This window comes from Polypterus senegalus, chromosome 10, assembly GCF_016835505.1.
Source record: "Polypterus senegalus isolate Bchr_013 chromosome 10, ASM1683550v1, whole genome shotgun sequence".
NCBI lineage: Eukaryota > Metazoa > Chordata > Cladistia > Polypteriformes > Polypteridae > Polypterus > Polypterus senegalus.
In genome coordinates this window covers 11971230-11994766 of record NC_053163.1, presented here as the reverse complement: position 1 = coordinate 11994766, position 23537 = coordinate 11971230, and the positions used below count along the sequence as shown (strand labels likewise).

Here is a 23537-nt window from a genome sequence, read left to right as displayed (position 1 = left end):
ATACATACAGAGGAGTTGGAGTCGGGGAGTTGGAGTCGGAAGATTTAGAAACTGAGGAGTCGAAGTCGGAGCATTTATCTACCGACTCCACAGCCCTGGTCAGCACACACACACACACACACACTTGTCCATACACTAACACAAGGGGCAATTTTGAAATTCCAATTACACTCCGAAACAAGCCTGTCTTTGGGATGTGAAAAACAAAAGAGAGAGTACTTGGAGGAAAACATCAAGAGAAGAACATACAGACAATGATTGGGTGATCAGACAGAACTAGTAGGAGAAACAGTTAATTAAAGAACGGACAAAGCCGTGACGATCAGCAGCACTTTCTGGTGTAGCTGAACAATCCTTTCCACAGTTTAGCCAAACAACTTTCTCTTGTTTTCTCAAGACAAAATGCACGAGGATGGATTAAATATGACCTTTCCCCAATTTTTACACAGCTACACTGTGGTCAGAGACTTTTTATTAAAGCGTTCTTACAGATTGTTTTTGTTTTTTTGTACAAATCATTTACAGACGTTTCCTGCAAAAACTGGACAAAAGATAGAAAAAGCAAAGGTGATTATCAAAATGTTAGTGACTAATGTTCTAATCAAGAGGAAAAATGTTACAAATCCTATTTTTGTGCAATTTGTACTTCTGTCGCAATAAAACTTTTGCATACAGATCAAGCTGAATTCTACCTCTTTCAGGTGTATTGCTAGCAGAAAACAGAAACAACTCACATTGAGAGTGTGTATGTTAACAAAAAACAAAAAGAAAACAGGCACACATTTAGTTCAGACGTAAAAGACAAAAAGATTAAGCTCTTTCTGAATTTTAATAATAATAATAAGAGCACAGCCCCGTGCTGACCTTTTTTTACTTTCATCATTTGTATTGTATCAGCAATTTGTCTGACTGATACTGCAATAAAACTAAACTGAGCTTTTAGAAATTCACTACTTTAGCATATATTACTCTTCAAGAAAGAGTTCTCTATATAAAATAAAATCTATTAATTGGGAAAAAAAGGTGCACTGTGGCCGACTGACACCCACACTCTTCAGCCTCAACCAAGACAAGGATACCTGGGAGATTCTGTCCGTGCTGCATTTCGTTTGGACACTGGCTGCAAAGTTTCACCAAATATTAAGCAAGAATAACTAAACAAAACAAAAACTACCCAAATACTATATTTAGTACTAAATGTCAAAAAATAACAATGATTGGTATAAGATGATAATACAGTTCAGTCCCTAATTTAGAATTGCTTTTCTGAACTCCATTTTTCTGTTTTACACATTCCGAACATTGGCCTACTTTTTTTAAAAAATGAAAAAGAACAAAAACAAATGCTTACCCCATAGGTCAGGCATCTTTCTGTGTCTCAAATACCTTCCTTCCTTCCTTAAACAATCAATACTATTTACAAAAGGCAACTCAAAGAAATTAAAAACAATTACTTTTACATAAACTTGTTTTTTACGTAAGTAATAGTAGCATCAGCAATCCAGAAATTCTCTGGAACAAGACACAACCGTGTATCTTTTCTGAGCTGAAAACATTCACACTTCCTATTTTCTGATGTAAAAACTTAACTCTCAAAACACTTTATAATAAATGAATGAATTCAACATTCGCCTGCTCCAAGGCCACTTTGGTTAAAACAATGGAAGGCTTCTGCGAAAGTGTAAAGCTGATTCGGTGTTCACAAAGAAATATTCTCTACACAAGTCCCAGTCCCATCCAGAGGCATGGTGTTGACCATTTTCTAACTTTCTAATTATTTTGATGAATAATACATTTAATATTCTACTGTACTTTAAAAAACACTGGTCACTATTTGTAGAAAAATAAACTTTTGAAAAATGCAGTGAAATAACAAAGAGCTTCACAATCTGGTCAATACAATGCACACAAATAAAAAGGTTTTGCTGCATCTCTGAATAAGAGCAAATGGCAAGTGTTATTTACTATTTCAATATATAATTAATAAATAAGAGATTTAACTATCATGCTCATATATTTTATAATAACAATAATTATAATCTACCATTTGCATGAATTCAACATCCTTATAAATATGTCTGCATATACATATTTAATAAAATGAAAATTATTCCCTTACAAATAATTACAAAATACTTATTAGATTTGAAACTCTAAACAAAAAATAAAGCATCAAGTTTAACGATAACATGATTTCTTGGTAGTGTCAGTTTAATTTAGGAATGGTTGGTGCCTTATATTTAATTTTTGGCCTCGTTCCTTCTTTAGTTACAATTACTTAAATAGTTTAAGATTCCAAAACAGCATTTCCCAAGCTCAGTAACCTCAATGGCAGTTGATTAAAATCCACCAACAAAGTACTTGGTTTAAGAAAACAATTAAATATGTGTTTGTCAAAAGAAGCCCATACACTTAAAAATCCTATCCACTCCATTTTCTTTACCATTTTAAAGAAAGCTTATGACGATTAGATTTCTGATAAAACATAAATTAAATTACCGCTCTTCCCTCACCTGTTTCCCCTTAAGAAAGTAATTTATGTGTATGTGCACATACAAGGCTAAACTGTCTACCCCGACTAATTTTCATTCATTCTTTCCAAAGTCAGAAACAAAACTAATTCTAAAATTAATCTCCCCCGTATTAAAAAGTTGAGTGTTTCATCAAGACAGTAGGTCACGATAAATACGACAAAAACAGCTCCAAATCATAAACATCTAACTACCGAAAAATGATCAGTAAACCACAACATTAAATAAATAGCATTTACATTTTTTTGGTCAAAACTCACAGTAATCTCATACTCTCTTAAGCTTCTATTGACACAAGGCCAAAATGAATTAAAAAGAAATAAAAAGCAAGGCAGTGATTGAGAGTGAACACCTCTGGGAAAATCTAGCTATCTTCCGGCACAAAATTTCACACTAAATGCTTCCAGTGGTAAATTTGAAAACCTCCAGAGAGTGACACCAAATTTCTCCAAATCCTATGTAACCATATTGTGCAGAAAGGAATGCAACGTTTTCTTTTTTAATTTCCATTAAAAGTCCACCTCACCTCAGTATTGCACATTTGTAACATGATAATCCCCTCCCATTAGTTTTGTAATGGTTTGACTGTTTACATATACTCCTGCGCTCATAATATGCTGGATGAAGATGATCAACATAAAGATCTTGTAACCAAACGAAAATCTTCTTTGCACTTTTTTCATCGTGTTCTTGACCTCTTTCTTGCACTTAAAACAACAGTTAATAAAAGGCAGATATTTCCAAGTCTACTCATCATCAATCAGCTTCTCGTCTCCATTCTCCTCTTGCCTGGCACCTCTGCTGCTCTGTTCACTCGTTCCCTGACTTTCACCTCCTTCATCCTCGCCCTCTTCGTCTTCATTATACAAGTCCCGCTGTCCTCCATATGTTAGCATCGTCCGTGACAGGTCAACTTCTATCGGGAAGACGTCTGCATCTTTTAACACCCCGTAACATTCGTCATAATAATGGGACATGCCGGACACAAACCTCTGAAGCTGGAACACGATATCTTGAACTGGTGACAAAGAGAGAAAATGGGATAGTTACAAAGCTGAAGGAAAGGAGACATTAATATGACTCATAATAAGTAGCTACTGTTAATGTGGGGCTCGCTAAAAGAAATCTTTGTTTGAAAAGTTTTTTTTTTTTTTTTTTTGGAAGACCCACCTCTCTTCCTCATTCATTGGTCAGGTGTCCTGCCTTCAATTAAAATTCACAGAATTATGGGAATGTGTTTTCCTATTTATGTTGTATGCTACCTTTCCCTGAAGTAACTGTTAATATGTTAGCAAAAAATGCATGTGTTTTGTATGTTTTGAGCATACAGCTGAATAACGCGTACGTGTGGGCTATGTGATACAAATAACATGAGAATTTTTATTTTGTTTTTTTCCCCGATTTACAAATAGGTTCTCTTATATCAGAAACTTTTTTTCTTGTTCTGCATTAAAATACATTATAATTTTTTTTCTCAGACATCACTACAAATGACACGAGTGTAAATAACATATAAAAACTATTTTTGGGTTGGAGTATTCCTTAAGGTTCCGGTAGAGGAAAGGCTAACATTACTCAATACACTTGTGATTAAAAAAGTATACTGCCACCTCTACCACTTTATCTACTTCTTCATCAAACAAAGTGAATGAAAAGACTATGCATGTTTTGTGTTAACATTTTTTCTATTTTCAGAAACAACCGGGCAGGTAATCAAAATAAAACAAAATTACGATAAAGTTGACATAAGCCGTGGGTTATAGATAACCCAAGTGGACAATTCATCCAATCTATAGGGTGGTCCAGATCTAATTATGCAATTTTCATTACGCTATAACTTCTTAAGTTTATTACATAGAAAATCACCCGAAAATCCCGGACCATCGAGAAGTGAGCGAACTGACAACATGAAGAATTGTCTCTGCGCCAAACTGGATTCGTCCCTGCATAAATCAAAGTCATCCAGATGATCTGGATCTGCATAATTAGATCTGGACCACACTGTATTTATTTATTAGAGATTTCAAATATGCAATTGCATGTCATACCCAAATTGATGAAATCTTACAAAACTTTAGCAAAATACAAAATTTTCCACTTAAAATACTGAAGCTGTCTGTCCAGTGTAAAAATGTAACATTGATTATTAATCGAAACATTGGGTTTATTAGATTATAACATGGGCAATTAAGCTTACAAGTGTGTGCAAGTGGCAACAAGTAACACAGTTTCATTACATATGCATTAATCCTCACCGTGTTTTTGATCCAGCAACTCAATCTTCTCTAAAACATCTTTCCTCATTTTTGCAAAGCGAGCCCGGGCCTCCTGTCGACAGCGAAGCACCAGCCGGTACTCATAGTTTCCAGTGCTGACACGATACAGAGGCTCACCCAGTGCCTGTAACAAGTCAAATCTTTCAATAAATGTGTTAAATAAAAATAAGAGCCACCACAGAACAGGCAATAATATACTGAGTAGAACCATTTAGACAATATATTAAGATATTCCTGTATATTGCAATGTCTATTGAACAGCATCTAATTTCAATTATGCATGTAATCGGAGAAAATGTACAGTTCATACACCACTGAATTTGTGCAATTAAAATTTCTTGGGAAAAAAAAAGAATAAAGTGTTTTCTTCTTCCACCCAACCACATGTTCCTATTGAAACGCGGCAATGAGCAAATACACACTTGGCAGGTATTAACTGTCTACCATTAAAAACTTTTCTCTGCTGTGACATTTTTTTTTCCCTTAAGTCAAATTGTCACATAATATTGGCAATACAAATGTGTGCTACAAGTTGCCGTACATCATCGTTTTTCCCCACTATGTCACTTTTGAAAATAATGAACAAAAATACTTACAATACAGCTATACTCCTCATCATCCATCTCTTTGACCTTCAAGCAATATGACTGAAACAAAAATATTGGCAGATTTATTTTTATTTTTTTGTATTAATTTTATTGCAATCCATACAAAGCAATCAAGTTTTTACAAAAAGAAAAATTGAGTTAAGAATAGATCGATCCCCACCCCTGAGAGAGAGAGCAAGCCAAATGGCATAAAATTTAAGGCTTGTAAACATACCTAAATTAATAAATTCTCTGTGCTTCATGACCTTATTTTAAAATGTTACTGATTAGATCCTGCCATGTTTTGAAAAAAGTCTGTACGGATCCTCTAACTGAGTATTTGATTTTTTCCAATTTCAAATAATATAACACATCGGTTTCCCACTGACTTAAAAGAGGAGAGTTTGGGTTCTTCCAGTTTATCAGAATCAGTCTGCGTGCCAAAAGTGTAGTAAATACAATCACAATTTGTTTGTCTTTCTCCACTTTAAGCCCCTCTGGAAGAACACCAAACACAGCTGTTAATGGGTTAGGAGGGATTGTGAGTCCAAGGCTGTCTGAAAGGCAATTAAAAATTTTGGTCAAGAATGATGTTAATTTGGTGCAGGACCAAAACATGTGACCCAGTGAGGCTGGGACTTGGTTGCAACGTTCGCAGGTTGGATCATCCCATGGAAACATTTTGGAGAGTTTTAGTCGAGACAGATGTGCTCGATATATAATTTTGAGTTGTATAATTGTATGCTTGAGCTCGAGTGAATTCTCTGCATTGCTACTTTCCACTTCTTTTCTGATATATTAATTGAGAGATCTTTTTCCCAGTGTCCTCTTGGATCTTTGAAAAGGAGGGATTGTAAAATGATTTTATATATTTCAGATTTAAAGAAAAACTGCCTGTTTGATGCAAATAGGGGCTGTAAATGTCATACAAACTACTCTTTAAAGTGCTGTACAAAGCAGTACATAAAATTAAAAGAAAAAATGATGAAAGATATACAGTGGAACCTCTAGATATGATCACCTCTGTATACGAGAAATTCAAGATAAGTGGAAAGTATGAGCGAAAAAATTCGGATATAAATACAAGCAGGCTGTGGTTATGCGTGATGCGTTTCCCAATCCGCCTCAACTCGGGGATTCACCCAAGCTGACGCTGCCAGCCCGTCAGCTCACTCAGTGTTCCTTGTTCTCCCGTAGCGTGAGAATCTACGCGCTTTGTGCGCTTGTGATTTCATTGTTTCGCTGTAGCAGTTCGCCGTATAAGCGTATCCAAAAATATTGCGGACATGCAGACGGAGAATAGGTGTTGTACCGTGTTAGCCATTATGAATGTAGAGAAAAGCCAAGCAAAATGACACCTTTTATTGGCTAACTAAAAAGATTACAATATGCAAGCTTTGATTACATCTTGCCTGAAGAAGGGCCCTGAGTTGCCTAGAAAGCTTGCATATTGTAATCTTTTTAGTTAGCCAATAAAAGGTGTTATTTTGCTTGGCTTTTCTCTACCCTCAAGAGGAGAGAGCAAGAGAGATAAGGAGAGAGAGAGAGGGGCGCGTGAGCAAGAGAGATAAGGAGAGGGAGACTTGCACGAGAGAGAAGAACCATCAGCTCAGTTATGATCACATGACGCTCAGCAGACAAAGTGTATCCACACTTATTTATCAGTGTTATTTGTTAGGAAAATTGATTTTTATGTTGATATTTGTGGGGATGCGGAACGGATTAACTGGATTTCCATTATTTTCAATAGGGAAGTTTTGTTCTAGATACAAGAAATTCGCTATACAAGCTCAGTGCTGGAACGAATTAAACTCGTATCTAGAGGTTCCACTGTACTCATGTTGTTAAGGCAGTAACACATTAAGATGCTGTTATGATCAATTTAACAAATAGTTTAAATGTGTTTTTATTAAAAAGCAGTGCACTTTTTAAACAGTGTAACTTTAGAAATCACTTCATTATGAACAGTCACCTATAGAATATGACTTACAGGTTGTTTTTTTCCATTTGAACAAACAAAGAGTAATATTTTATTTAGAAAAACAATTCAAATTTATATTTAAAGAAAAATTCACCACAAACAGTATCCTATAAATACAAATTAATAAGTGAATAAAAAGCTTCAAGGTCTGAGTGCTTATAAAACAGATTTACAAATGTCATGCTCCACACGTGGAAGGTGAAGCTTACAAGCAGAGGGCATTAAATTATCAAAACCATAAAGGTGATCAGGTTTTAAGCGTCACGAAGTGCTTGCATTTGAGAATTTAATGACTAACGTTTGGAAGCAGTGTCATCAAACAGATTCTTAATTTTCAGTGAAACCTAAAAGAGTCTAAGCAACTCATGTATGATTATTTAATAAATAAATTAAAAATGACAAAAAAGTGTTTTTCCAGGCAGTTTGATAAAAGGGACTCAAGAAGAAAATGTGAGACAAAATGTAATGCTGTCTTCATTGAACTGATAGTACATTTAAAATTACCTGCGTATAAAGCATTTTGAAATATGTTGCCTTTGTTCTTGCAGTCCCTTTTAAAAGGCACAATAGATGTATTTGCTTTCCGCCACACCCACGTTCCAAAATAAAAATACTGCCTCGCACAGATTCACAAGCCGCAAAATTTTACAAGAAAAAATTATTGTATCAATTTAGTAAAAATGTGTTGGGGAGAGAAAAAAATGGTAATATCCAGAATGATAAATATGTTTGTAGATTGTCTTTATTTGATCATTTGTATATACTTTTATTTATGTTTAAGCCAGTCCACTTATCAGATACAATTTTTGTACAGGAAAAACAGGGATTGACTGTTCAGCTAGCCCGGGTGAATACAGGTGAAATGAGATGAAAGGCCATTAACAGGTCAACTCACAGCCAGGAATGGAAGGGACAGGTAAAAATGTATGATGCCCCTTCCTTCTCCAGGGGGAAAGTATGGGCTGGAATGAAGGCTGAATCTAAATTAGTTAAACTATGCCTAAACAGGACTGGAATGAAGCAAGGGAGTTGGCCTATCCTACTGGGCCTGGAGGTACATCAAGGAAGTCAGACAGGCATACTATATAAAGAAAAGGTAATAAAAAAAACTCTCATTTTGTCTCTGCCACAGTTGCCTTCATTAAAAAGCTATGCAGGACCAAAGACCAAGTAGGAGCAAAGTATATTAAAGAAATTCACCTTGTAGCAAGTATCTACTTAGGTTGTACAGGTACTTTTGTCACAAATATATTTTACTTTAACTATTTTGGGGATAATATCTATAATACATTAATAAATTTGTAACATTTTCGTTTGCCTGTTCTGGTACTCTGTCTCATTGCCTAGGGTTATAAAATGTAACATAAAGCAGGGAGTGATGAGGTACAGTAGCATTCAACCCTGACAAAGAGGTAAGAGAATGGGACTTATGGCATTCTGTTAAGGTCTAAGTAATAAAAAGTATAGATGGGAGTAGGGTCACCCTAGGACCATATCACAACAAAACAATCCCAACACAGATACTGTATATACTCACGGATAAGTTCTCCCGCGGATTAGTCGGGACTTGCTTTTACAGTATAATTTCTGGTATTTTATAATGTCGGTCGTATAAGTCGAATGCGGAAAACACATGCTGTTGGTACAAGGGATTATGATATGCTAACGCCCACCTGAGAGAGTAACCACGAAGCACACTGCCTTTTTTCTATGTGGGTGCGGCAATGCACTGTATCAGCGTGTGCTCCTAACCCCTCTCTCTATTTTGCCTACGTGACCACACGGTAATACCCAAACTATTCTGAAACAACGTTTGCACTGATTTGTCTTTTTTGTATCTCTCACCCTCATACATCTTTATCGTATGACCATCTACGATGGAACGTTCGATTAGAAGAAAACATGAAGCTGGTTTTAAATAAACATCACTGAAGTAGCAAAAGAAATTGATAAATGCGCTGCTGAAACAAAATTCGATGTGTCTGAGAAACTGATGGAGGAGGCAAGATGTAAAAAATAAATAAATAAAATGAAGTGTCAAATTTTTGTATTAGTCAGTGTCTGATTTTACGATTGATTTTTCTGGTTTCAAAACCAAACTTATACGTGAGCATATACAGTATGTAAAAATCTATAAAATTTGAAGCAGATAAGGTTTCTTACCAGATACTCAAATTTCACATCCAAGTATTTCCGGATTGTAAGCTTAGTGTCTGGAATAGCTTTATTTAGGTAAGTGTTCAGATCATGAAGCATCTAAAGCAAGAGAAAAACCACACTGAGTATCAGTGTATATTATTATCAGCATATGTCATTTTTATGGAAAATAAAAACAAATTAAAAGCTTATTCTATGATTTTAGCAGAATTGTTTTTATCAAGTATAATATTAAGTCAATATTCCTTTAGAAATGACTCACTGGTTTGAGGGTCTTCAGCAGCCGAATACCAAACTTCTCAATGCTGCGATGAGCCTCTGCAAACTTTACAAAGGCTTCACTGGCAGCTGCCTGAGGTTCTCGGACACCAATCACAGAAAACACATCTCCAAAGGCTATACATAAAGTTTAGCAACACACAGGAGAAAATAAAACAAAGTAATTCATCTGAAAGCAGATAGAAAATCCTGTATATTAAATGAAAGAGAGTTTCCATAAAAATGAGCCCCTCCTCAAGCTAAAGACATTTACAAATACGATCTGCAAAGATTAAGTCATTCATTAATAATATATTATTGAGAGTGGCTTATGATGCATAGAAAATTGTAGTCATATTTTTATTATTGGAGTACTGTTAGGATAAGCAACCAATCATATGTATTTACCACTACAACAAATTTCTTCCTAAAGATATCTTCACCAGTATGTTAATAACTTTTTAGTGATTGGATAAATAATTTAAAAGCACTCAACAGATCAATTAATAGTTACACACAAAGATCTTCTCACCTCGATGTGACTGTGACAGTTCAAAGAAAGCTCTTAACAGTCTTTTCGTATGCTCCATCAAACCTAAGCAAACATTTATGATCATTACTTGTTAAGACAAAGTAAATGTTTTAGAAAAACCTTCTCTTAAATAAAAGCCCAAGGTGACTTAATAGCACATCAGGATTAAACAGTAAAACTTAAAAAAATAAAGTAAAAAAATTGAATGGAAGAAACAAATATAATTTACTTTGTTATAAAAAATGAAGATTATATCAAATGTGTTTTGGCAGTTCCAGTTTTGATGCTTCACCTGTTACAAATAAACATTTTTGCACCTGCATTCACTGACTCCTTTCTTGGAAATGTACAATGTGTGCTCAAACTTCTTAAACTCAACATAAACTTTTGTAAGTATCCTTTTCACTCACAAATCTTTTTCCAAGTTTAGCTGCATGGATACAAAACCAATCCCCTCACTTAGAAAATCTGAAGTTCTGGATCAATTTATTAGCAGCAGAGCTGGGTCCTCCTGCAATGGCTAAAGGCTGCTGAATAAGTGGTTTGAATGATTAAGAAGATAAAGCAGGAATGGTCTTCAGGCTTAGCCTTATCATTAGTAAGCTACAATGACTTTGAAAATTGGTACCTTTATACAGCTCTGCAGTTTTCTCCAGTTCCTCTAACCTCTTCACCAATCCATCTGAAAGAGACAGAACAACTACTGAATATGGATAACTTCTTGATCATAAACAAGCTACACAAAAGGTCTTCTTTGACTGCTGCTTTGATCCACAAAACATAAGTTCCTAAACCATTGAAACATGTGGATATTCACTTTGCAGAGATATGTCAGTACATACTCACCGTTACATAAGATCACAGTTATGCAACTCACCATTACATAAGATCGCTCTGCTAAGGCCTAGAGCATCTGCAGTTCCTGAACTCATATTTTCTACCAGACGATGCTTCACCTTCTTAAGAACTGAGAAGAAAATGAAAGGAGACCACCATAAGGCACTGTACGGCCAGGAATCAGATTAAAAATATGAAAATCAGGAGCAAACAAAACACATGTCAACAAAACTAAATACAGTGATCCCTCGCTATATCGTGCTTCGACTTTCGCGGCTTCACTCCATCGCAGATTTTAAATGTAAGCATATCTAAATATATATCATGGATTTTTTGCTGGTTCGTGGATTTCTGCGGACAATGGGTCTTTTAATTTATGGTACATGCTTCCTCAGTTTGTTTGCCCAGTTGATTTCATACAAGGGACGCTACTGGCAGATGGCTGAGAAGCTACCCAATCAGAGCACGTTTAATGTATTAAATAAAACTCGTCAATGATATACGATATGCTTCCCTCGCGGGTGCTTCGCACACTTAAAAGCTCTAACAGCACGTATTGATTTTTGATTGTTTGCTTTTCTCTGCCTCTCTCTGACATTCTCTGCTCCTGACAGAGGGGGTGTGAGCAGAGGGCTGTTTGCTTAGAAGATATGGACGCTCCTCTAAAAAAATGCTGAAAGACTACCTTCACATTGATCCCTTTCTTGCGGCCGCTTTATCGTGGTGCTTCCACTTAAAAGCCCAACAGCCCTATCAATTTTTGATTGGTTACTTTTCTCTCTCTCTCTGACATTCTCTGCTCCTGACACTCATTTCTTTGAAGAGGAAAATATGTTTGCATTCTTTTACTTGTGAGAAAGAACTGCCATCTCTGTCTTGTCATGGAGCACAGTTTAAACTTTTGACTAAAGGGTGTTATTTCATGTCTAGAGGGCTCTAATAATGTTAAAAAACATATTTAGAAGGTCGTAAACAGGTTTTCTATGCTCTAACTGCAAAAATATTAAGATTTATAAATAAAGAATCCTACTTCGTGGAAATTAATTTATCGCGGTAGAGTCTGGAACAGATTAACCGCGATAAACGAGGGTTTACTGTATTGTATTTTGTAAAGTGTCTATTCCTTATCTGTAGTCCTTGAATCGCCAGTCAGCTACATCAAGAACTTGAATCATTTCCTAAAGTATATTTTTCCCAGTGCTTTTAAGAGACAAAGCTGTCATCAACTTTATCAGTTAAATATATGGTGGTTAACAGTTATGTCACACAAAATATACATGTAGGTGAGTGATAGCGTGAGGAAGTCATAATAGTATATTAAATTAAAAACAAGTTTTTGTATTGCTAACCTATGTCCAGTGATTTTCCTTGTTTCGGATCAGCCTGCAACTTATTGTAGTGGATGGTGACTTCACCCTGTACAACAGAAAGCCATACAATGATTTACATTTCAACATTTGCTGAATTTGTACATTTTTAATCACCAATCTATATAAATTAAATTGTCAGTTGTTAGCTTGTTCACCAATCATGCAAACACAGCTGAACCAACTTTCACAAATTTTGCATAAGAGTTGCCATTGTTCTGACTTAAAATATAGGCTGTGTGTCATTCTGGGGAAAACAGTTATAATGAGAGAGGGGCTACCACAAAAACAGCACCAAAATGGGGACTACAATTTCCATCAGATAGCAAGAGTGTGCTGGGGCTGATTGGAGAATGCCTTCAGCTTACAAAAACTTTTGTAGTTACAAAGGCACAATCTTATCAAAGACCACTGGTACATATAGCATTTTATTATCAACTAATAAGAAAAACAATTTAATCGTTTCACAGGATTACAGCTTATGTCTAAGAATATGTCTTTTTGTCTCACTGCAGGTTGTGTTTAACCATATTGAATTTCCAAACTCCCTATTTATTTATACCCAAGAAATGCTGGTTACTTTGTCTAGTTTGTAAACGATGGAAAGACAATGATGACTAGTTTTAATAAATTAGGAGCCCATATATATTGTGAATGCTATACTGAGGCAGGATTAAATTGGATATTATTTCATTATCTCTTTTATTTTTATGTATATTTATACATTCACTTACTGTAATGCACATACATTTTCTGTTATATTTCATACATTTATTGCTCAAAGAGCATGAAAATCTCAAAATGCACATTATAAATGGGCTCAAAATAAACAAGTCACATTTCAAACATGTATGTTGTGAAGTTGCCATTGAAAGACAATACCTTAACAACCTGGATCATTTTAGCCACCTCCACTTTGGTTTTCCCCTTAACTGGTTTACCATTAACTCCGGTTATCTCATCTCCAGCTGCCAAAGTACCATCTATTGCTGCTGGTGTATTATCAAAAACCTGCAAAGGCAGAAATGACACAGTTATGTATTAAATCCTGGAATCCCTGGCTTTAAATAAGCACTACAGAATGTGACTAAGCAGAAAATAATGAGAACATGATGTACTGTATAAGCAGACCACAAATAATGTTTAGACAGAAGGTGCCCCACAGCATAACTCTGTAGGGGACAAAAGGTGTCTTAATTGTAATTAAGAATAGTTTTACCTCATATTAAAAAATAAGTAACAGTATGAATGCAAATGTCAACCATGTTCTTTTAGGAGCAATCATGTCACTTTCGATGAAATACAGGTGACTAAAAAAATAAAGGAAGTTTCCTTTCTGTTTTAGTTGGCAAGGACTTACCAGAAGAGCTTCAATATACCTTGGAATGGATTCTCCAAGTTCCTGGAACTGCAACATAGTTCCTCAAAAAGACGTTCAGATGGAACTTGGTATATGGTTCATGTTATGTTCCACAAAAGTACCCTTCTAATTGCCGAGAGCAAGATGATAAAATGACAAATTTCACCTGTTCTTAAACTTTTTTTTTCTGTTATCAAGTAGCCCACTACTTTGTCCCATTCAATCCACAGATGCGTACTTTGAGGTGTTGTAGTAGTTCATGAACCATAACCCAACCAGTATAACCTATCCACCAAATTAACCTTCTTTTTCAGATCAGTATTGGAGGTAGGAGGAGAGGACTGTCAGTGAATATCCTGGCAGCACTGGATGCAAGGCAAGAAAGAACTGCCAATCCACTGCATGGCGTACTCACACAAACATGCACATTCACTAAAAGAGAACCAACAAAGAGGTACCATTCATTCGAGCCTGCATATTTTTGGTATGTGGGAGGGAAACCAGGATAGATGAAGAAAAATCCACTCAGAAATGGAAAACATTAGGCAGTGTTAGGGCAGAGATTCAAACATCAGTCAACAGCAATAATTTGGTAAACATCTTGGAAAGTCTGCTCCTTGTGAAACATTCTCCTCATGCTTTGGATTGACATTTGCAGTCAAATAATGCAAAACTCTTTTTTTTTCTCTCTTCATATTTAAATTCACCTCAAGGAGTTTACACTTTTGCCCACAATTACCCTTCGTTTATGTTATCTCTTTTACTTTCATGTTACCAGTAATTATTATGAAACATTAGAGTTGAGTGATCTGAAGTGTCAAACATACCCAAACAGTCAACCCTCAATCAATTGCAATACAATTTCTACTTTAAGTCGTGGAAGACTAACTTGTACGTGACTTTTGCTTAGTAGGATTTTACATTTCTGAATTAACTTGATATTCACCTTCTGTGTAACAATACCAGCATTTCAACATAATTTGAATCCCTCATTCGCTCAAGTGCTTCATTTTTTCTTGATAGTAATACCTTACAGGTCATGAGCCCATTCTTTTTTTTCCTTTTGTGTTAGATAATTTGTTTCTCTTTATGGTTCAAGATGTTTTTTTCAAATACATAAAAGAAATAATCAGGCAAGCAAATATTTTTTTTAGCATTACAACATACAGTTTATAAAATCTAATAAAGTACAAAAACATTTCTTCCATATGTATTATAGCAGCTGAGATAGTACCAGCGCAGACTGTTGAATAATCATATTTCTGAGCATCGCACACAGATAATAATAATATAAGAACATCTGTGTATATGTGAAATCAAGAGATAGTCAAAAAATACACCAGTGGTTTAACATTTCAGTTGGCCGATGTATCAAGGACTGTGACTATGTCTGCCTTTGTTTTCAACTTTCTCTTTTACAATTTTCATCTCCTCTGTTGTCAACGGGCCATAGTTTAACAATTAATTAATGGACAGAAATTGTTGGTTTCTATTTACGTTAATCGGTACAAATTCTGTTTGAATTAAGTAATTAGTATAATCTGTACTTGCATTTTACCTGAGTACTTGCACATAGTGTTCTACGCTTGTACTCACTGAAAAGTGCTACAAAAAATAAAAGTTGTGTTGTATTGTAGAGGAAATCCACTTACTGTACCTGCACAATATAAAGACAGGGACAATACTGCGCTCCTCCACCAATGCTGATACCTATCAGATTCTGAGCATCCTTTTTAAGAGCCACTGTCCCAGGAACTGTCGGTATTCCTCTAAAAGAACACACAATTTAACATAACACTGTTAACACACAATACACAACCCCAAAACGCCTGCAAAATAGACTAGTTATATAAAATATAAAATAGTTCTAACATATGAGAAAATTAAATAAAATATAAAAAGTTATAAAATAGTTGGTAATATACTAAGCAAAAAGTGAAGTGTGTCAACTTGCATATGGCATTTAAAAAACAAACCATGCCTTCATGAGATCTTGTAGAAGATCTAGATTATAAGTGCTTAATTACCAGGTATCTTATAATTGCCCTTTTTAAACTGTGTTTTATTTAAAAGGAAAAACACATGGCGCACCATAAAATGTACACAGGTGTAATAAGTACATAAGTTTAATTTGTCACTGTGCTCTGTACAAACACTATTTTATAAATCCATTAACACAAGGCCAGATTTAGCACACAGGGGCTCATCATTTAGAACTTCAAGGCAAGCATTAGAAGACAAGAAAGGGACAACTGCGAAAATAGGCATTGCACTATTTCTTTGTGACAGAGTCAGCATGACATTGAATCTTCTTTTCCTTGTTTGGAATGGTATGATTTACATAAGTAAGGGCACATGGAAAAAGAGTATAAAGCCTTGGAACATTGCCTGGCACACCTTTGCAGCCGACGGACGCATGGGAGATAACGTCATCCGATCCTGAAAATCCTTCCAGCGCAGTGACAAAAATGGCAGACTCTACACAAGGTCTTGTCATGGTTTCCCGTCTGTTATTCCACGTAAACCATCATTAAAGAAAGCTAAGTTATTTTCTCTTATGTGATTTCTTACCGCCGTATCACTATGGGAGGGATATCGCCTCTTTATAATATATCTATTTAAATTCAGGTTACTTAAAATGCTGCAATTATAAAATAACTTATTCCAACCAGAAAACTATAGGTATTACAGCAGCCATTGTATTTAAAATAACATGGACACAATCAAGGAAAAAATATCTATCAAACTAAAATGAAAATACACTTAACCTTAACATTTTAACTGCAGAACAAAAGGATAGCTTATTGAACTTTACAGAGAGAAGTAGCAAATAGGAAATTCACAAACTCTTATCAATGCAAAGCCAAGGGCCGTACAGATTATTTTTTTAATCTGTAAGTATGGCAAAGGTTATTTGAAGTTAAAATGGGAATTATCTATTCATGTGGAAATTATAATCACAGCCATAAAGCTGTCTAAGAAGAAGTTTTAACAAAAAATAAGCCACGAAAATGTAGCTAGTGCTGCTAATCTCTCTCTTTTCATTTAAATGCACATTCAAATGATGATTTTGTTTCAGAAAGTCTAAATGTCAAATTCAATTTATTAAATCTTTTCGGCTGTATATAATAAACACTTCACAGAAAACTGGCACAAAGTATCAAAAGCAGTAGGGGAGTTCTAATAAATAAGAGAATCAAAACTAGCGTTTACTGTAGCATATCATACGAGCAAAATACTTTCAAGCTAAGAAATGGAAGATGAGACTAAGAACTATGAAATGATGATGGTAATCCCCGACACACAGAAGGCAGGTTCCCTGTCATCACCAAACCCAGGCTGACTGATATTGGTTCATTCAGATGTTAATGTGAACCGCGATAAGAGTTAGATGTGATGTAGGCTAAGGAAAGAAGCAGCTCTGACTAAAATGGCACGATGAAAACAACAAAAGAGTGTGTATGTTTAATCCCTATCCCTACTCTCTGTATGATTCTAACAAATGTTCCTAAATATGTGAACAAAGGCAATTTGAGACGGCGATGTTTATTCCTATAAGAGAATACACAATTTAGCATAACATTTCAAGTTAATTTTATTTATAGAGCACACTTAAAACAACAGACATTGACCAAAGTGCTGGACAGTTTCCATAAATACAACAAAAATATGCAGATAGAGTAACTAAATGCACCAAAATATACAAATAAATTAAAAAACAGTACTCTCATGCAAGTTTAAAAAGCTAAGATGTTTGTTGGAAGACCATTTTACTTATCATGTGACTGGAAATAAACATACAGTGTAAATGTGCTCTGGAGAATAAATATTAACATTACTGGACTTACAGCTTGTCCTCTTCCAACTCATAATCCAAATCTCCAAACATCTTGTCTTCTCCTCCGGTCCCTGAGATTTCAAACTATATTTCTCTATACAAAATAAAAAGGAAAAAATAAATGTTACTTAATAAACAGCATTCTTGCAAATTTTGCAGGCAAACCTTGAGGCCCCACAGCACTTGAGCTTCAGGCACATTTTGGGTTTGGGCAACCTTTTACATTGGGTATACGTGAGGTTTCCAACATTCCATAAATTGTCCCGGGGTCATCACATCTGCATTTAAATGTATCTAATGATGGACTGAAATTCCATCCAAGTATAAAGTGTCTTGTGTCTAATGCGACAGGAATCTTTCACAGTACAAAGAAGTCATAAAAATGCTTTATAATTAGCAGTGGTAATTATTGAAACCTGTACATTTAAAGAAATGCAAGCAGAATTCCAATCCACATAATCATGACCTATAAATGCTATCAGTCCACCCACAGTCAAATTATTTATTCAGGCAAAAATTAAAACTTTATTATAAAACTACAATTGTTTCTTATTTAATTGACTAATTATTATCACCTAACCTACTTAAGCTATCTTTTGCCTCACTTTAGAAGAACTGCACAAAAATATGTGACATTCAAGATGTTTTCCAATCAAGGTAGACAAAAACTTAAAACTACACTGTCAATCAAATACAGTAAACAGCACATTCAATTCGCGGTCTTATATTCTGCTTAAACATTTCTTTAAACAGTGGGGAGGCGAAGTTTAAACAAACTGTCCAGTTGTGTTAAAGAAACTGGTGTAGTGTTGGCTATTGGGCTGGAGGTGCACAAGGCTAATAATACCGGTCTGAGGCGAGACATTCAGTTCCTAGAAGTAAGTCCAGCAGCCCAGTTGTGTGGTTAAAAGAAAAAAAAATGTGTAATTCCGCAGAGTTTCAAGAGTGTTCCACAATTTAAGTTTTAGACAATGATTGGTGATATTACTTGTTTACCTGGTAACACTTTAGTTAGGTACTGAAAAATGCACGTGCTACTCGTGTACTGTTACATAACAAAAACTTAACACTTACAAACCATCAGTAAAGTCATTTTTCACTTAATATCATAAATAAATAAATAAATGATTCAACTTTATTGTCATTATACAGGTACAACGAAATGCAGTTATCGCATACCACTTGGGGTCCCAACACAGGGTCATCTATTGTACAGCACACCAGGAGCAATTGTAGGCTAAGGGCCTTGCTCAAGGGAATCCATTATAGCAGTAACAGGATTCAAACCAGCAACCTTTTGGATGCCAGCACAGATCCTTAGCCTCAGAGCCACCATTCCGCCATGATGCATATTAAGAGCCTTTGATATATGGGTAACATTAGTTCTGAATATGAAGGATTCACAGGTCTTACTTTGAAGAATGCAATAGGGCTGTCAAATTATACAAAATTCAGGGTTTGACTAGGCTCACCCGCCTTTTAAGGCGACCGACTTTTAAGTTGACCACTTCTTAAGGCAATTCAATATGTAGATGAATTTGGTATTTTATACAAACTCATTAATTTGGTTATATTGCATTTGAGCGGCATTACTTTAATACTCGTAGTTTCTGTTATTTTTGTGATGAAATTTAAACTTTTTTTCTATATTGAGGTCGCCCTTTTGAACCTCTCTGATATTTACTACGCGGTGAAGCATTTGTACTCCATCAACATTAATTATTTCCAGAGACATAATTTTGTCTATTTTTCAGCGCATCGCACAAAAGCAAGGAACGATGGGAGCACCAGAACTCTGCTCACATCATGTCGCCTGCACGCAAGCTGCAAGTAGTAAGTCTGTGATAAGCGGAATACCGCTACGCTTTCCACTCACGGGATGGGAGGACAATCCCGACTGCTTTTATATAGTAAGAAAGTAGAAGAAGATATCGCACAGTCTGGAGTAGAAAATCATCTTTTACCTGGAAAACGAAACTACAAACCCCACCGTGCATTGCAAAATGGATGGGGTGTGTGTGAAACTCCGCGCCTGCGTAGCACTCACAGGACGGAAGGACAATCCCGACCGCTTTTATATAGAAGGATTACTCATATTAAAAATAAGTAAATATTTGAATATATATGAACTTAAACTGGAACTGAGACATTTCACATGCCCCTAATGTATACATGAAACCCATACAAAATCACTCATGATTACTTAAACACATTAAAAACACTTATGATTTTAGTCCTTCATGCCCTGCCCCATCCTCCAGCCATCCAATCCACTATGTGCCTTTCAGATCCTTGGGTGCATAAGACGTGACATTTGTGCCCATCTATATTTTATATAAATGGAGGAATGACAAATCCATTCATGTTACACAAAAGGAGTTACTGAATGTACTAAATGTTGCATAGCATTGATCTTTAAGTATTTCCTTTTCATTTTGGTTTTATTTGGTAAACACTTTCATTAACAGCAACTTAAAACTGCTACTAAGTTAAAAAAAAAAACAATAATACACTGCAACATTTTAAAAACAAATCACTAAATGAGTGGGGAAAAAAAATTGTGGAATGTAGATCAAGTGTGCGGAGCAGCCAGATCTGATAACGTTTGTAGAGCGGGCACCGGTACTCAAAGAATAACATGCTGGATTAAGCCAAATGGGATTCTATTTCCCTTTTAGCTTTAGCAAAAAACAACACACGTAACCCTAATCCTCATTTTTCATTTCGCCTTTGTTTTAGGAACTGCACGTCAAGCCAGCAGTCTACAAAAGACACACGTAGCTGAGGTGGGGAGGTATGCTTTCCTGACGCAGAAAGTACTCTTTAAAGTGTCTATTTTAAAGCCATTAAAATTATAAAACAAAAAACAGAATTATGGTAGTTATTTCCCATTTTAATGGGAAAGGAAACCAGCTATTATTTGCTACAATGAATGCTTAACTGTTTTAATATAAAACAGCAGCAAGTCAGGACTCTCAGGTTCAAGAGTGAAACAGAACAGGATCAGGAGCAGAATATTTTAGGGTGCTGATGCTCTTTAAAATCTCTTTTAATACACTCTTTCATGAAAAAGCAGAGCAGGGTTAACTAGAAACGCATTTATTTAATAAACAATGATAAGACTAACGATTAAAAACTTCAAAAATACTGATTACTGAAGTGATGTACAAAAGACTTGCAAAATATACAGCAGAAGTAACAAGGTGCCGAAATGAATGCAAGGTTTTAAAATCGAACGTCAATGTTTATCTATTTTTTCATATTTATTTGAATAATATTTAAATAGTGATGTTTGTTCCAACAGCCTTTGTGTACAATATGAAGAGGAATAGCTCCACTTCAGCCACCCCAACGGCTCCAAAATGAAGTTATTTTAGAAGGCCACATTGCAGAGACGAGTAACCAAACAATATACTAAAATATAGATTTTTCAAGCTACTCTGCTGTTTTTTTTATCTTTAGCCATGTTGGAAGATTTCTTTCTTTTCAGGCATTTTTGTGTTTTTTTATTATAATATTTATTTATTGAGCTTCTGTAGAAAGCTCCAGGCTGGAGGTTTTTGTTTTACTAAGTTTCCCTAATCAGAAGACAGTCCTTGCTGATAATGAAACTTGGTATTTACTTACATTTCTTGTTTTTGATTACACCCAACACAAATTTAATTATACTGTTTTGTTTTCTGAGAACATTCCCCATCAGTTTTGTGAACCGGATAAGATTTGCATTTCACAATCCTCCCCTTTTCCTCAACTTTATATTGATGCAAAACTTTCATCATGCACATTCACCACTGTCAATGGAGCCACGCTATCCATAAGCAATGTAGTTCGTCCTACTGGTTTCCTGATGCGGTGCGGAATGAGTTGATTGGAAACAATCCCTCTGATGAAGAAATGTCCAATCTGAACAAACTCACACAAACAGGAAGGCACAAGACAGACCGTACATCCAGACAGGAACAGTAATCCAACATAAACTATGGGTAACCCAAATGGGTGAGAACAAAATATGAAAGGGCAAATGGACCATTTACCTGGCATCTTGCTGGTTCCCTTTTTAAACAGCCCACTAGCTTGATCTTCTTCCCAGTAGGCCCTGCACCTTCTGAACAGGCTAATAGCAGAACACTGCCAGGGCAGCTGGGATATGTAGGATCTTTCTACTTCGTGCTGCTATAAATTACCAAATATCATTACCAGAAAGGACTTATATTTAGAAAACTGGCTGGAACGGAAACCTGCAGCAATTTTAGCCCTGCAGGACTGTGAGTGAGGATGCCTGCCCTAGGTAGTAGTAGTTTTGTAATCTCACTTGTTCAAAATGAGATCATTCACTTTTGTAATTTTAAGTGATGTGTTACTTATACTGCCTATAAGTCAGATGAAGAAGAGGATCCCTGTGAGCAAGATGCTACTGTAAAGCAAGGCTGACATTAACACCAGGGAAATCTCAGCTGTAAACTTGACCGCATCTATTTAACACGCATATCAAATTGTGGTACTACTCCATGATGTACAAATTCAAAAATGCACCTAGAACCAGATTTAAATGTGACAATTATTAAAAAGAAAAGGAAGGAAAAATGAAATGAATGAAACTCTGGAATGTACACAGAAAAATGGAAAGAAAAGGCATTTAGTGATAAAAAGAATCAAACAATAAACCAAAAATGAAGACAAAAAGACTAAAACGGTCTTTCAAAAGCCAGTTTATTAATGACGAAAAAGCAGAGAACCCAAGGGTTAAATGATCCGATCCAGTTAATACCAATAAGAATCATAAACATGCAGACTGATGAGATAAGAAGACACCAATGCAGAAAGGAAAGAAATGGCGTGAAAAGACAGCTTAGGAGTAAAACGCATACATTTATTCAACACCCAACGACTGTACACTCGGGGGTCTCACCTTGAGACAATTGCTACTATGCCAGGGAGAAACTCGTGTTTGTGTTGGATGGATTTTACGGCGGCTTTATTGGTGTTTTACGCATACGCCGTTTACCAGCGTAGTGTGTTCTTATTTCAGTATTAAGCTGCAAATGCCAAACTGGAGAAAAATCGAAAAAACAACCGATGTGCGGCTATCAGATTTACAAGCAAGCCTCCCAGCAGCTTATAGTATTCGCTGAAACCGACCTCCTCCAGCGTCTCTACTTGACAACACGACAAACCTGCGCTGCAGCGGTATTTTTCTTAATTATTTACTTTTAATCAATATATATTTTTTTCTTTTTCGTAAACCACCCTTTTATTTTATACTCAGCTGCTCTCACCTGTCAGGCCGGTTCTGTTTGGAGTGTGACGTCACTTCCTGGGAAACAGCGGAAGGGTCCTTAGAGACCACGCCTACATCCTGTACAGCTGACCTGCTGGCTGCGGTTTCCTTGGAAACAGAGAAGGCCAGGGCCGACACACCCGCTCAGATAAGAATAACTGCAAAGCAAACGAGTAAGCAATAGGAGGGATTAGGTGATTGGCGGCTTTGTTTTAATTTGTTACGCTGCGAAGCATAAAATAATAATAATGTAGTAATAATGAAAAGGACGATAATAATAATACTAGTACAACTTTTTGTCTGAGAGTTTTTTTCTTGTTGTCTCGTATTTCTCTCATATCTCAAAGATGTCACCACCCTTAGATTAACTGGCACAGTATCAGTTGGCATGTAAGTGTGCACTTCCTTTTATCCAGCGTTTTACCAGGTGTTGTCAGGAATTGCAATGGCACCTTAAAAATAAATAAAAAATAAAAGGCAGGAAACGGTTTACAGGAAAATAACTCGATTAGATTATTTCATGTGTTTTATATTT

At 35.7% G+C, this 23537-nt stretch overlaps 1 protein-coding gene across 1 annotated transcript; it reads right to left on the bottom strand.

Moving 5' to 3' along the window:
* Positions 1-436: 436 nt before the first annotated feature.
* Positions 437-23047, bottom strand: pick1 (protein interacting with prkca 1). Its single transcript, XM_039765200.1, has 13 exons — positions 23001-23047; positions 17735-17818; positions 15544-15655; positions 13409-13537; positions 12509-12575; positions 11200-11289; positions 10951-11004; positions 10323-10385; positions 9795-9928; positions 9539-9631; positions 5404-5454; positions 4787-4931; positions 437-3549 (listed from the first exon to the last, which is right to left on the bottom strand). Exons 2-13 carry the CDS (start codon positions 17773-17775, stop codon positions 3278-3280), a joined length of 1251 nt encoding a protein of 416 aa, XP_039621134.1. The 5' UTR covers positions 17776-17818; positions 23001-23047; the 3' UTR covers positions 437-3277.
* Positions 23048-23537: the final 490 nt, after the last annotated feature.